At 42.5% G+C, this 15,866-nt stretch overlaps 1 protein-coding gene across 1 annotated transcript; it reads left to right on the forward strand.

Moving 5' to 3' along the window:
• Window positions 1–3,395: 3,395 nt before the first annotated feature.
• spo11 (SPO11 initiator of meiotic double stranded breaks) lies at window positions 3,396–10,258 on the forward strand. Its single transcript, XM_031565517.2, has 13 exons — window positions 3,396–3,708; window positions 3,837–3,950; window positions 5,309–5,397; window positions 5,834–5,900; window positions 6,132–6,240; window positions 6,945–7,031; window positions 7,412–7,448; window positions 7,565–7,674; window positions 7,888–7,987; window positions 8,459–8,496; window positions 8,942–9,018; window positions 9,557–9,668; window positions 10,107–10,258. Exons 1-13 carry the CDS (start codon window positions 3,599–3,601, stop codon window positions 10,224–10,226), a joined length of 1,170 nt encoding a protein of 389 aa, XP_031421377.1. The 5' UTR covers window positions 3,396–3,598; the 3' UTR covers window positions 10,227–10,258.
• The last annotated feature ends 5,608 nt before the right edge of the window (window positions 10,259–15,866 follow it).

Consider the following 15,866-nt stretch of genomic DNA (forward strand, 5'->3'; position numbering starts at 1 on the left):
TGTTTGTCCCTACGTGTTGCTCTGTCTACACAAATTCAAACCACACAAATCTGATTATCATGACAAGGTTTGAGAGAGTACGTGCTCAGAGATCCACTTGACTGTGTAATTGCTAAATGGCAACCGTCCATTGCAGATGTCCTTTGTGGCATTCTAAAAATAATTACTCTAATAAGGATAGTTGAATGGGAGAATGGCACTTTCTTCAGCGTACCACGCTGAAGCAATATCTTCATCTGCTCTCTTTAATTTCTTCTTCACAACCCCACCCCTACACAGCACTCTGATCTCTGTTGTGTGTGTGTGTGTGTCTGAACACACACAAAGCTCATGCAGGTTTGAGCATGACTCAGGATTTAAAAAGGTGCAGCTCTGGCACAAGACGACTCGCGTGGCTCTCCTCACACCCTTGCAAGCTGTGAACCAACTTCTCCCCTTCTTTCTGTTTCATGCCCTTTTCCACTGCTTTCTCCATAACTCTCCCCCTTCTTAGTTTTATAGCTCTGTGTTTTTGACTCTTGTTGGATTACGATGGCCACAAAAAGGTCAGATTAATATTTATTTCACAAGATTGCCTCATGTGTCTCTGCAGGCAGTTTCTTTTGAAGGCCACAGTGGGATGGCTCGATGGAGGATACAGTAAAACTCCTCCTCAAGGTAAATTGACCCCCAAATGAAGCAGTGTGGGGTCAAGGGGTCAGAGGAAATAGTGGAGATGGGGGGGGGGGGTCACAATTACCTACACCCCCACCCCTGTTTGGTTCTACCCGCCCGTACCATCCTGTCTGCATACTCGAGATGGGCCTCACTGCGCACTCCCCACGACATGGCGGCTTGTTCAAACAGGGCCGGCCAGGTGGGGCTGAGCAAAAGCAAATGTTGCCCTGCTTGTGTCTGACACTTTCGCAGCCTGCCGTGGGAACATATGAGACACAGCTGTGAGGCTGGGCAATGGGGAGGATAGAAATATGGCTTAGAACCTCTGTCTTTTTATTTTTTTTCGTGTGTGCCTCTTGCTGTTTCTCAGACCTTTTCTTCTGTTTTCTTTTTCAGTTTTTCCATGTGACAGACATGGCTGATGTGGGACTTGGATAGTAAGTCTGAATTGCAACCTGTTGTCTGTTCTAGCTTTTTACAAATACATGTTTGTTTCAGGAGGGAAGTCTCTGCCGGAGGCATGGTGGCCATTAGGACGGTAATTCTCTTTTCAAAGGCACGCTCTCTGACAACAGCCTGGTCTGCAGGTTCTCTCAATGGGCATGCACCCCGCTTAACTGCGCTCCTTAATGGGACTCTGGAGGTTAATTGGTCCAGCACCCACTGAAGGCAGGGTGGGGGGGTCACAGTTTAACTCTGTCTCTTAATACCATTCCCCTCCCAAGCCCTTGATCTCATCACTCGATGAGGCTGTGCGGATCTGTCAATCACAGCCCTCTGCAATCAGTCACCGCCTCCTTAGGGATGCTTCTTTGGGTCCCATTAGCAACTGAGCGAAAGCTGCGTTTGGCAGAGGGCAGATGGGAAACAGGGAGAAGGGGCTGGGTGTGGGGGCTGCAGAGCAGAGGGAGGGAGCCGGGGTGAAGTGGCTCTGTTTTCTATTTGCGGGGATTAAGTTGACAGATCTGTATTTGGTTTCTTAGGGGCCCCTTGGCTGAGGCTAATCCCCCTCACCTGCAGTGGTCACCCACTAGCCCCCCAACCTTTCCCCTCCCTCCAGTGACCCCACAACCCTTCTCTCTCACCCAGCACAAACACTCATCCCGAGACAAGCGCATGACTGGCTGCACTCTGTCTCCACAGGTTAAAGCCTTACACTCCACACGGGTCCGTCGCTGTCCAAGAGCACGGCAGGAGTCCTTGGCTTGCTCATAAGCAAACTGAAAGACAGAGAGCAAGCTAGACAAAAAAAAGTAGTGGTAGGAGAAGACAAGCACTCTCACCCAGTGCAACCTTTCACAGTCCACGGGTGGGGTGGGGGTCTCTTGAAGATAGCAATTATCTAGTGATTAAGCTCAAGTGTTATGGAAGCAGCTTGTCACTGTCACTCAGGAGCAGTAGAGAAGACTGAGCAGAGCTGCACCGAAGGTCTGCATGACAGACCCTTTCAGACTGGTCAGACTGGACACAAAACCTTGCCCTTTTTATACCACAGTGCTTTTTAACATACACTAACACCCAGTAAAACACACACACACACACACACAGTCTCTGCCGGTCTTACCCAAGAAGACAAGTCCCAAAAGATCTCTATAAAATACCTCATATTTATTGACCAAAGTGTCTGTTGCGTAACACCAATGCAATGTTAAACAAAGTAACGCAGTGACATCTCAAGGATCTTCAAAGCTTCTAATTGTCGGATCAGTGAGAGAACGGCCTGAGGGAGTCATTAACTCATACATCTTGTCTTTTTTCTCTCCGTCTTTTCTCTTTCTGTGTCAGTGCTTTGGGCTGTCTGTGTCTGCAAGAGTGAGAGCGCAAGGCTCGTGTTTTTTTGGGGGGGATGAAAGCCTTTGCTTGCGCTGCCCCGTGGTGTTGTCAGGCAGGCTGGAATTTGAGGGGCTCAGGGGTGGTTTAGCTGCAGGGGTCACAGAGGAGATGGAAAATGTTTGAAGGGTCTCGGGTCGAGAGCGCACTGCAGCTGGCTTGGTGAGGTGTATTGGCCACACCCCTAATTAGACCCAGTTATGACATATTTCAGAAAATTACAACCATTTCCTCATGTGTGGGACAACATCCATGTCAGTTTTTCGTTTATGCTAAGAAAGTATGTTTGTTCATAGGAAAAGAATGGCAGCAGATGTTGGAACAAGTGGAATGTGGTAGAGTGTGAGTGTGTGTGTGTATTTGTGTGAGAGAGCCTGTGTGTGTGTGTGTGTGTGTGTGTGTGTGTGTGTGTGTGTGTGTGTGTGTGTGTGTGTGTGTGTGTGTGTGTGTGTGTGTGTGTGTGTGAGAGAGCCTGTGTGTTAGAGACCTTCACTCTGGAGGGGAGGGCCAGATGAAACAGAGCTGCCCAAAATAGATTGGACGAATGATAACTGCAGAGTTTACAGACTATGGATGTTATGCGCTTAAGAATGTGTTTCTTCAGACCATTTAAGATATTGAGGTTGCCTTTTGGCCAGTTAATATCTAAGTTTTCTGATAAATTATGACAGGGAATACAGACACTTGTCTCCTGAAGTGATAATAATGGTCAAGGATCATTTTAAAACTTTGCCTTTATGATTAGTCTAAACAGAACGCTAGAGGGCGCGCGCCAAAGAAGAGCACATTCCAGCAATAATACTATTTTCAGCCGAATAGCTAGTTGGCACTAGGTAGTTTGGATAAAATATAACTTCATGAAAGGTATTAGTACATCCCCAGATATTTACATGATTTCTGAAGCTTGTTGGTAGTTTTACAGTTTATATTTGACTTATGCTTGCTTTCAGGAGACCTATAACTTAATAGCCTAACGTTAGCCTAAAACCTATGCTCACTATCAGCTAGCTAAACACCTGACTAGCTTTGATATCTTGTAGCTAAAGCTTGCAGTCAGTACATTTCGTTATCCAGTGTTATTGCCTGGTCTACCTGTACGTCGAAGCCGAATATGTCTGAGCAGTTCCTTGAGGTAGACAGGTTACGCTCTGAACTGTTAGAAAACATTAACGCTGTTGACAGCGCCTCCACAACAACTGCGAGGGAAGAGTCCGTATGTGGGTAGGTTTGCTAATAGCTAGCTGGGTAAAACCATCTCAGTTTTCAATAGCCTAGGTGTGCACGAGCTGTCGATCACAGTTTTGAGCGCAGAAGGCTATAAACTAATGGATTTTAATTTAATTTCGTAGCCAGGATCTTTTGACGCGAATCGAGGGTGTAATCCTTGACATTATAAATAGTTTATCCAGAGAGGAAGCACCAGTGCTGATCCTGCAAAATCGTAATAGTTGGGCCAATGTAAGGTAAGAAGTTTCGTTTTTTTTTTTTTTTTTCTGATCTGTTTCTGCTACAAGCCTCATTTTAATCTGTTGGTCATTTTATCTATTATCCATATTATCCATAGTGATAGTCACTTTCCTTAGTAATTGTTAAGTGAATGTCTCATAGCCAAGGCCTGTCTCCTTGGCAACAGCGGCCCTGGGTATCCTTATCCTATGCCATGTGTGACAGGCTACAGGTTGTAAAATCTGATTTACTGTCTTGTGATATATGCAGTAGATTAACCCAAAAGGAGAATGTGTTAATTAAACAGAACAGACACTGTAGTGTGACATGGGTAGTGAGGCGTAGGACCTGTCGTACATGGTATCAGTCATCACGTACATTTGGGTGTAAGAAAGGACTCAGAAGAATTAGAAAAAACACGTTTATGGAGCCACCTTCAGTCCTGAACCTTGATCCCTGAAGCTTAATAACTTCCTGACTCTAAATAGGTGTCGTTTCTACAAAGGATTAGCAACACACACTGCACATGCAGTAACTTTCCCTGACTATCTCATCACTACGCACACACACACACTCACAAATCTGGTGTTCTGTAGAGGCTTTTAATGTGCACAGTGCAGAGATCTCATGCGTAGAACAAAGCAACTTGTCGAGTTGAATCTGCATCAAACCCCGTAAAGGCTTAGAGCACATTTCAGCCAGGCCCTTTCAAAGCCCCAAATCTGACAGCCTGGAAAGCAACAGTTTCTCAAAGGAAATGCCAGGATGTTTAAGCCCAGTAACACCCCACCGCCACCCCCCCTCACACACAGGTTACATTCATTCCATTTATGTTCAGCAGGTTTGTTTATTCAAAGTGACTTACAGGACATTGACAGCAAATATTTTTGTACGTTTCCTGGGAATTGATCCCAAGACCTTGCCATTGCTACTGCTTAGCAGTCAAAACTTACAAAATAGTTGAAGCTGTGGGTATCAACTCACCTGCTTCTTTGCCTGTGTGTTTTCGTTGTTTTGTACAGCTTTGAACAAATTTGAGTGATTTAAGCCCGCAATAGAAATACACATGAAGTTATTATCTTATAAACAAGTATAGTTCCTCATTGTTGTGTAGACTCTGGTTGTCTGGCATATAGGCCTACCGAATGAAACCCTCCCCGTCTGATAATGAAAGCGATCAAAGTAACCCCTCAGTATCACATCAAAGAGTTTCACGTAAACCACTTCAGAGTAAAAGCATTTAGGGGGGAAAAGTACTCCCTCAGGGATCGACAGAGCCTTTTTGGGAAATCGTTTGGTCAGGCCTTTTCACCAGATTGATGAAGATTATTTATTCTTTTCCTATTATTGTTTGCCTTATGAACACTCTGGGCAGCTTTGACAGTGCAGTGGGCCTTCAATTGAACTCGGACGTCTCCGTCAGCACCCTCCGCAGTGACTGTGCCTCATCCGTCAGCAGGTTTGGTGAGAGAACACTGAAATGGCCCAATTATGCCACTAATTCTCCAAGCAAAGCAAACCTCTCTAGCCGCTCTCTGTTGTTTTTCACCACTGGATTAAATGAATGGGTTCAGTTTTTCCCTGATTCATTTCCTCAGTGGTAAGTGATTTGAGATTAATGAAGACACAGTATGATGAGGTGGTTACAAAACCGTGAATACGGGCATGTGTTTGTGCATTGTGTCTCAATCCCAGCCAATTCATTCCTTATTTTTAACATGGTAAAAAAAATAATGACGAAATATATTAATATATAGGTGTATATTAAGACATCTCATCAAAATATTATATCCAGTGTGATATTGTGAGGATGTGAAGTTTGAGGTTTTGCTATTGCTGTTGAAATCACAGCATGGATGGGTTGAAGTAGCCTAATTCGTGGCATGTTGTGTGTTTGCAGCATTAACTCTGAAAGTCCTCTCAACTATTTACAAACTTGTCCAGAGTAACTCCTATGCTACCAAAAGGTTGGTTGAACCAGACATTTCAAAAGTATTTTTGTTCCTTTTGTACAGCTTTAATGGAGTGTTCTCAATTTAAAGAAGACTCCTTGCTGAATTGATAGATCACCTTGAGAGATCAAACGGAAGACGTGATGCCAAAAGTAGCAGATAAAACCTAAGGTTGAAACATTGGATGTCTCCGCTGTGATTTATTGTCCTCTCCTACATGAAAGAGGTGTTCTTTGCGCTTTACAGGGACATTTATTATAACGACACACAGCTGTTCCGCTCTCAGAGGACGCTCAACGCCATTGTGGATGACATCTCGTGTATGCTCAGGGTCCCACGCAGAAACCTACATGTGGTGTGTGAATATTCCATATGTTTTATGTGTGTGTGTGTGTGTGTTAGGAAGGAAATACTGGATATCGCAGAAAGTATGTTTACTCTGGGCGTACGTTGACATACATCACATTTTGTAATTATTGCTGCATTATTTATATTCTCTATCACACATGCACACATATCCACATGTTCTCTGTTGCTTTCTCTGGCACACAGATTCACACACATTCTGCCTGTTACAGTCTCACATCACACACACATAGACACAGACAGACACACACACACACACACACACACACACACACACACACACACACACATGGAAAGGGAGGGAACACGTTTATGTTTCCTTATATTAAGTAGAACCATTCTTGTCCAGGGTGAAATGTGGTTTGATCTCTCTTGTTATGATCATTGCAGCTCTCCGACGGTTTAGTTTTGGCATTCACGAGGAAACACCTGTGTGCTCGGCTTCTTCGGTTTTATTGACACCGTGGAGTTTTGATGATCAAGTTCCAAAGAATGTTCACTTTTGCGAGAGAGTGTGTGTTTGATACTGTGTTTGTGAAATTCTTTATCTGTGTCCATGTGAATGTAATTGTGTGTGTGTGTGTGTGTGGGTGTGGGTGTGGGTGTGTGTGTGTGTGTGTGTGTGTGTGTGTGTGTGTGTGTGTGTGTGTGTGTGTGTGTGTGTGTGTGTGTGTGTGTGTGTGTAAAATACAGCTTGCCACATCAAAAGGGTTTGTCTCTGGTGATCTGTCCTATCTGGAAGAAGACGGCACCAAAGTTGACTGTAGCTCCACTTCCACTGTAAGTTGTGGTTTGTCAACCAGTTGTTAGTGAAGAGGTAGCTCAGTATTCAATTGTTGCCCCCCCCCCACCCACACACACACACACACACACACACACACACACACACACACACATCTCTCTCTCCTCATTCTGCCACCAAACCTCACTTAAGCTCACTTATCAATGACTGGAAAGCCATGCTTTCAGCCAAGAGGTATGACATCATTCGCTCATGCTTTTTGGCTGCAAACTCCAGGTTCAACCCACATACAAATCACAGCTTAGGCATCCATGGAGAGCAGTTGCTTTTTTGTCAAGGTGACATGGTTCAGAGATTGATTAATGAAGATATTTCAATGTGGAGGATTGAAGTGAACCAGGTTTACTCTCATTTGCAGGCTGTTCCAGTTTCGTCCAATGTCTGTGGAATAAAGAGTATCCTTTATCAGGTCGTTATCCATTGGTATTGATCCCTGGTTGAATTTTCACAAAGGGAATCCATCATCGCACACCTGTTAAAACAAGCCATTGCTTACCTTAACCTGTGTCAGATATTGTATCATCTGCTAAGTTTGTACTGATTGTAGAGAAGGATGCAACATTCCAGAGGATGTTGGATGATGAATTTTGCACTAAGCTGTCTCCATGCATCATGATAACCGTAAGAGCAGGGCCACTTCCATATCTGAGCTATGAGCTGTGAAAGACCTAACCACGTGTAGTTCATGCCGTGTCCCTGTTGTTCTTAGTCCAATTCCTCCCCACTGTGATTGAAAATGTTTTATGGAATGGTAAGTAATGCATTACCTCTTTCCTTGTCTCGCTCCCCCTTCCCCCTCTCTTGTCTCTGTCGCCCTGTCTGCCTTTTCTTTAGGGGAAGGGTGTCCCCGATGTCAACAGTAGACTGATGGTGCGGAAGCTGTGGGACACTTTGCATGTGCCCATCTTTGCACTGATGGATGCAGACCCACATGGTGAGGGAAGGCACTCGCACTCATTACACAAACTTGTGTGAGTACGTCATATGCATGTGTCCTTGTTAATATTCTCCATATACACACACACAAAGGCTCTGACACACAGATCCACTCACACAAGGGGGGGGGGGGGGGGGCACAAATGCACACACAGACACGTGCATGTTTTTGAGCAGACACACACAAGGGCCTTTGCGTGTCCACTGGGCTGACACAAGACCCCTGAGAACTCGGTGTCGTCGGGGGCCGATCTGGTGATAGTTAGCGTTCGTTGTGATCTAACGCTGCGGAATGGCAGAGGCCCCAGGACTCCCTCCGATGCTGTCACTCTCAATGACACCCACTTCCTGTCTCCTGACGCGATGTGTGTAGAAGGCCCCTGCGTGTTCCCTGCCAATTAGGCAGTCCTGCGGGAAAATAGTTTGAGCATGGCACTGATTGCTCAGAGTCTCCTTTCTCTGTTCCCAGGCATCGAAATAATGTGTATCTACAAGTATGGATCGGTGGTGAGTGCTCCGCCTGCTATTTAAGTGCATTATCCAATGAAGCCTGTGCAACGTCTGTGTGAGAGGGATATGTAATTACTCTCCGGTCTTTGTGGAAAAAATAGAGAAATTGCTTGTGCGTGTGTGTGTGTTTCTGAAACATATGAAGTTACCATGTGGAAAAGTAAAGTATTTCTGCATCTGTACACACTATACAAGTCCAGGCCATGTTAGTGTGTGTGTGTGTGTGTGTGTGCATGTGTGTATGTTTGCATAAGTGCATGTACAAACATTTTCCTATGCATGTTGGGCTTGTGATCGTGAATTCTTATCTCTGTGTATGCCTATGTGCATGTGTGTGTGTGTATGTCTATGTTTGTGTTTACATGTGTGTGTGTGTGTGTGTGTGTGTGTGTGTGTGTGTGTGTGTGTGTGTGTGTGTGTGTATGTGTGTTCCTCTCCTCAGTCTATGTCTTTTGAGGCGCACAACCTGACCGTTCCCAGTGTGCTGTGGTTGGGGCTCCTACCGTCCGACATTGAGAGGTTGGGAAAGAGGACTCATTACTCTGCTCTGTGGCTTCCAGTGGAATAGGCCTCTTAGCTCTTTGTGTTGGTTGTTTTTTTCCCCGTCGCTGTTGGCTACTGCTCTTTCCTTTCAAGCAGTTATTTTTAAGTATGTATGCCGATGTCCATACGCCTAAACTGGCCTTTTGGGAAAAAGGGGATCTGTGCATGAAATGAACCTGTAGAATCACTTCCCATGTTGTGGTTATGGTAGTTTTAGCCGTTCACTGCAGGTGCACGCAGTAAGTAGATACACAAGTGGTGTAGTAAAATAATATTTCTAGTGAAGACAGGCACAGATTACAGATCAGTAAAAATGTAGAAAACATCAAAAAGTCATCATCATAAGTCATCACAATATGAGTGAATGTAATCATTCATGTGTGTGAGAGACAAGTTAAGTCCCACATATACGTACATGTTTTTAGGGACTTACCTTTGATGTGTGCATCCTTAATATATGAGGTGCCCAGTAGCCAGGCATCTTTGTGACAGTGAGGGTGTTGTTGGTTCCAAGACTCAGGGTGCCACAGGAAGCTCTGATCCCGCTGACAGCGCGAGATGAGAGGAAACTGCAGAGTCTAAGGAGCAGGCCATACCTCACCTGCCAGCCCGAATGGGAGAGAGAGGTGAGGAGGGAGAGGGGTGGTGGAAATGTAGAGACGAGGGCAGAGAGAGAGTAAATACACAGTTACAGCACACTGTAAACATGCTCATGAGACCCATGATGTTTACCTGTAACACATGCATTATCCTCTAGCAGTATAGAGTCCCTTAGCGAAAAAGCAACAGTACTTTTGTTTTACCGGAAAGAGGTGGGCCATGGTACATACTTCCCCCCCTTCAACTATGTGTGAGGACATTTTCTCAGGTGTGACACATCACAGAAAAATGTGTGACTAATACTAGTGTGTCTTGGTATGCACAAGCTATAGTCAGCTCTCTTCCATAGTGCAACTAAAAACCAAACACAAACTTGTTATGAGATCATATCAGGAGCTATATGTGATCTTAAAGGATTAAATGCTTTTGTGTGTTTTATTTCTGTGTTTGTATGTGTGTTTCAGATGGAGATCATGGACAGACTGAAACATAAAGCTGAGATTCAATCGCTGACCTCCATAGCCCCTGATTTCTTGACGCGTGTCTACATGCCCAACAAACTGCGATATGGAGGCTGGGTGTAAGCTTACCGCCTCCTGCTGGAGAAACTACATTACTGACCTGATCAGCAATACCAATCAGTCAAGTCTTTATCGTTTTTCTGTATGTTATACTGTAATGTGTAATAAGCTTAATATATGTGACAGTACTGAAGTAGTGACATACATACTACCATTTGTTTGGCGTTGTTCTTTTTCTGGTCGAATACAAGACCAAAACTGAGCCTTTTCCTAAACATGTCTTTTCTCTTGAAGCCTTTTTAGGGTTGTCATGACATACTGACATACTGACAATGTGTCACCTGACATACCCCGACAGTACAAGAACTAATCATTTAAAAACAGGCTTAGTCTATCTTTGCCATCATACTGAACCATTCCCTGAAGTAGCTCCATGAGTAGCATGCAGGCAATGCACCAAGCAGGAAGTAAAGTAATAGGCTGTGAGCAGGGCAACGACTGACTCAATATTTTAGCTGGGAAAACCCTAAAATATTGTTATTTGATATCCAGGTGCTGGGCTGGTCTATTTGACACTCTGTCACATGGTCTTCTTAGACCTACAATAATCACATTGTTATAAATCCTAACGCTCACCTCTCATAGACCTTCTTTAAGGAAACAAGTACACCAGTGGAGCATAATGAATCTCGTAACAGGAATGATCTAATTTGACAAAACTGTAGGCTGGCTTTAGAATTTGCTATGGGTTTCATTAATTCAGCTATTGCGGCGCAGATGTTGCGATTGATTTCGGTGCAGATGTTGCGCTTCCTTGAACAAAACATAACAACAAAAGTTTCCTTAATTACCCAATGTCGCCAGTATCCATTTAAATAAGTGCTAGATGAGATGATGAATAAGACATCTGGAAGTGTTTTACTCAAATACACATGAGCACCAAAAATGAAGCTGTGAATGTTCACATTTGTGTGAGCTCTTGTGCTGTAGGGTCACCAGTGTGGACATACAAATGGATCTCAAGAGAGAGGGATAGTGGACCAGATGTGTCCCTGGTCTCCCTGTCTTTTCATACAATTCAACCAAAATGTGTTGTCTTGTGTTTTGCTGGATAGAATGAAGGTCCTCGCAACCTCTTGGGATAATTTTACATTTTTAATTAAAATAAAAAAAAAACACCAATGTGCTTGTTTTCACCTGATTTTAATCAATTTCCTGTTGACAACTTCTTTACACCATTAAATATGTCTGTTGCTTCTGTTTGATACATACATACATGTTGTATTTGTCTTTAGTAATAGGAATAAATACAAAACAGCATACATGTGCATGCTTTCATGTTTCTACAGTTTCTGTAGAAAGGTAAGTTCCTGTTTCTGTAGAAAAGGACTTTAGCTCTAATATTTTATGGCTACGGTGCAGTGCCTCCATCATCCTCCAGTGTCTCCAGACATTTTGGTATCTATGACTTCCCCTGAGAGACGTCTATGTGTCCCTAACTAAACTGTTGTGAAGCTTTTCAGGACAAACGGGCTGCTGTGTGCCTTGTCAGAGGTGAGGGGGCCAGCACTGGTGGCCAAGCATTTGCTTTGACATATGCATTACAAACTGCTATACAATCATGTTCCTGCCCAGGTCTATACTGACAGCGTCTTAGCACTTAGTTCAATTTATACTTTGGATCCAGATTGGTAAAGTTGTAATTTTACCACAGCAGTAGGAGCCCCAATTGCCGATAAGGCTGGAATTGTTAAACCTTTTGATTCTCTGACACACTTATCTCCCTCCAAGTGCTCCGTTGTTAAGACAACAGGACACAGTGTACATTGTGGCACAAGGTAATGACCTCACAGACAAAGCCGCCAAAGGCAGCAGCCGTGGATCATAAAGGGGGAGGAGGTGAGAACAGTAGTCAGGCGACACACATGTCAACACCACAGATGGCAGCACTGTCATGCACAGAGTTGATCAGTTCGGAAGACTTGCAAAAGGTTTATCCTACCACCAGTGGTGGAATGTAACGAAGTATTTTTACTTCGTTACTTTACTTAAGTACATTTTTACGTATCTGTACTTTACTTAAGTAAAAATAATAGTGCATACTTTTTACTTTTACTCCGTTACATTTTTTAGCTATTATCTATACTTTTACTCCGCTACATTTCTACAATATGTGCTGTTACTCGTTACATTTTATGAACATAGTTTCGCCAAAATGTTGCCTACACAAAACTATGGATTGCGTTGCTGTTTTGGAAGTTTAAACCAATCAGGTGGCTCTATCAACTCCAATGATATCAGAGTGCGCGTTTGGCAGCAGCACTAGCGGTAGCTTTGCCTGTTATAGTTGAACATTCAGCCTGACTACTGCCTATTCAACATGGATCCAAAGTCGGCCTGAACTGAGCCCTCTGATATGAGCCACCCTTGGCCCTATTTAAAAGATATGTTCGAGTTCAAAGGCCCCAAGAATGACTCCTGGAGGTTTCAATGCGTTTCCTGTCTCCCTCAAAAAAAGGAGTTGCTAGCCTTCAATAATTCGCCCTCAAATTTAAAGTAGCATATCGAGGTAAGCAGGGTGATGGCTATGCTAAGTTAATGTCCCTGACTATTGATATATGTATTTAATTTGTTTACTGACATGATATTATAATGTTATCTAGCGAAATGCATGTTGACATACAGCAATAGCATCAAAAAAACATGATTGGACCTTCATTATATATTTAACGTAGTGGTAAGATAAAGCTGGTAGGTTAGCTATGTCAAGCTAGCGTGCCTTGTTCTGTCCAGTTTTACAATCACATTTGTTTTTCATGTTCCATGTTTTCCTTTTTTACACGTTTACAATTGAATAAAAGATTTAAAGATATCACATGGTGTCTTTATTCGTTTGGCTTAATGGTATTAACTTTGCAAATAATCCCTGGTAGATAACTTGTCATCCGCAGAATTTTAAGATATAGTGTGAACAGTATTACAGATGGTAGGCACAATAAGTACACCAACCTTTCCAATTAACAAATGTTGTTGCTTATAATTATTGCTAGTAGTGACATCTGTAGAGGCATTTATTACCAGTAGCTATTTCTTTATCAAAATGGCACAGCCTAGACATTGAGAGACAACCCATTGCGTGAGTACTTTTACTTTTAATACTTAAAGTAAATTTAAAAGTAAGTACTTTTTACTTTTACTTAAGTAGGATTGTTGATGTAGTACTTTTACTTTTACTTTTATCTTCCTGGGTACTTGTACTTTTACTTAAGTACTAAACTTCAGTACTTCCTCCACCACTGCCTACCACGAAGGAATATGTTGATGAAATGACATCTGCAGGTTGTGTTCTTTCAGAACAAGGGACATAGATGAAGGAGGATAAGGTGGTCATGCCTGCCCCGGTGCCACTTCTATTGTAAGACTACCATTCAGCTGGTACCGTAGATGCTTGGCGGGGGTACATTAGTATATTTTTTATTTGATGACTGAAATGCAACAAGTTTAAAAAACTTGCATCCACTGTGCAAAGACTGCGCCATACACACACAAAAACAAGATGATCATGGGGCATGATGAGAGACCAAGACTAGAACACGACACAGAGAGTTCATATGTTTGGAAGCTCTTCTCTCATAGGCATAAAATGAATATCAGGGGAGATGTTTGGTCTGCTTCAGTTCATGGTCTTAGCTATGCTTCTAATGTAAGAACTCTACATTGTACATCTTCGATATAATATGCATCTTCAATCTGCTATAAAACACTTTAAATAGGTTGAGAGTCATTGGTTCTCCGTTATGTTGTAATTCTATAGAGCACATTAAAAGATGTTTCCCCTCCTCAACAGATGAATGGTGAAGGCACAATGCAAAGTAAATGACTTAACCTGGAAATGCAATAAGTGGAATGTTTTCAATAATCTTATTGTGCCCCCTTGTGTATGAGTATTGGTACACAAGTACCTTAACTCTCAATTACATTTTCCCTCTCAGTGTTTCAGAGATGACAAGATCAAGTAGTGGTGAAACAGTGGTGGGTTGGGGATATTTCTGCCAGGGTTGGGTTTACTTTTCTACAATTGCTTTAAGACAGTTTTATCTTTCTTATCTTATTTTGTGACCATTTTAAGCATATACATGCATTCTAATTTGGAAATGTTTTGAAGGCTCATTGGGCCATTGCATTCAATCAAGTATTGATATGGTATTTTCTTTAAAAACTTCTGTCTCTTTGTTTTCTCAGATAATGTCTGACAATACCTTTTAATGTGTGAATCAGTATTACAGGTAGAAAGACGTCTGCTGGAAATATGCACTATTTTACTAATCACACTGTTCATTTTTGCTTGACTCGAAAAAAAACGATCCTTGCTTTTTTAGAATTTGCTTCACTCGGAAAAAAACTTTCTTATAAAAACTTACTCTGACAGATGGCAGAGGAGGTATCATGGGTGAACCCTGCCCATGACAAGCCAACTGCAGAGGGCTATGGTAGAGGAAACCAGTCACTGATGGATTTCAATTCCAATTTGCATGACTGTTGCATGGGGACCAAGAGAATATACTTGTTTTTTTTCTGACTTGTTAAGTTATTTTATTATTTAGGCTAGCTGTTGTGTTGTTTTGGTTGGCTACATTGGTTAAGCAGCTTGCTAAACAGTTGTAAGCCTAATTGTAGCTCATTTAAACATGTCAGCCTGTAATCTGGGTTGGAATGTAAACAAACAAAAAAACATCCACAATGAGCAATTTAATCAAACCGCAGCGACCATACATATCCACCAGGAGGAGCTTTGTGTGCTTTTCCCAGTAATTGGTGCGACACCACAAATGGATTCAATTTGCCCGACCATGGGTAACTAATAGGAAAATACATATCAGGGATAGTGAATTTTGATGCAGAGAAGAAAACGTCAGAAAACTGAGAAAAACGTCTCATAAACATTTATAAATGCACGAACCATGATCCACAAATATACATACATACATAGTTTAAACTCTGTTGTGGGAAGTTTGTAAACGCTCGCTATAGCATTTCCTTTTCCTCAACGATTCGTAGTTTAGGTTAGACTACTACATACACTACGGCCTGAATTAAACAAGACTGCCATCTAGTGGTCTTTCCATTGCCCTTGGTTGGAGAGGGAAGGGGCATATGTGTGGATCAGGACCTAATTATGTGTGGATCGTGAATGTCTCAGTTCTGTCAGTGGCAGCTGGGATGAATGGATGTGTTGGATGATCCATACATGCAGCATCGACACTTCACACGCAGAATTACAGGTTTACAAATACATTTCACGAGAAACACACATGCGGTGTTTTTTTTACATATTATAAAGTGTGTGTTTACAAATAGACATTACTTAGGTACACATCATAGTAAGTTTATGTAAATTAAAACTTAGAAGTCAGTAAGGAGTTCTGTATTTGTGGATAGAAAACCATTTGTAAATGATTGCATACTTGTGGATCATGGTCCGTGCATTTACAAATAATTTTGGGAAGGTTGTGCCATACTGCATTGGTTATTGAATTTGAGGGTTAGCTTCTGCTTCTTCCTGAAGAATTTGGTGACACTAAGTGACTTGCTCTGTAGTTCGTTAGGCTATTTGTCCCTGTTAGCAACAGAGATATAACTGGTCTCTATAGGTCTTACGGAGACCACATACACATGCATGTGTTTTTCAAAAATAATTTAACT

The sequence above is a fragment of the Clupea harengus genome, chromosome 4, assembly GCF_900700415.2.
Source record: "Clupea harengus chromosome 4, Ch_v2.0.2, whole genome shotgun sequence".
Taxonomy (NCBI): Eukaryota; Metazoa; Chordata; class Actinopteri; order Clupeiformes; family Clupeidae; genus Clupea; species Clupea harengus.

Coding starts and splice junctions, on each gene's coding strand:
- spo11 (XM_031565517.2), top strand. CDS start 3,599: ATGTCTGAGCAGTTCCTTGAGGTAGACAGGTTACGCTCTGAACTGTTA. Junction 6,241..6,944: donor CACGCAGAAACCTACATGTG/GTGTGTGAATAT, acceptor TGTAAAATACAG/CTTGCCACATCAAAAGGGTT. Junction 7,675..7,887: donor CTCCATGCATCATGATAACC/GTAAGAGCAGGG, acceptor CCTTTTCTTTAG/GGGAAGGGTGTCCCCGATGT.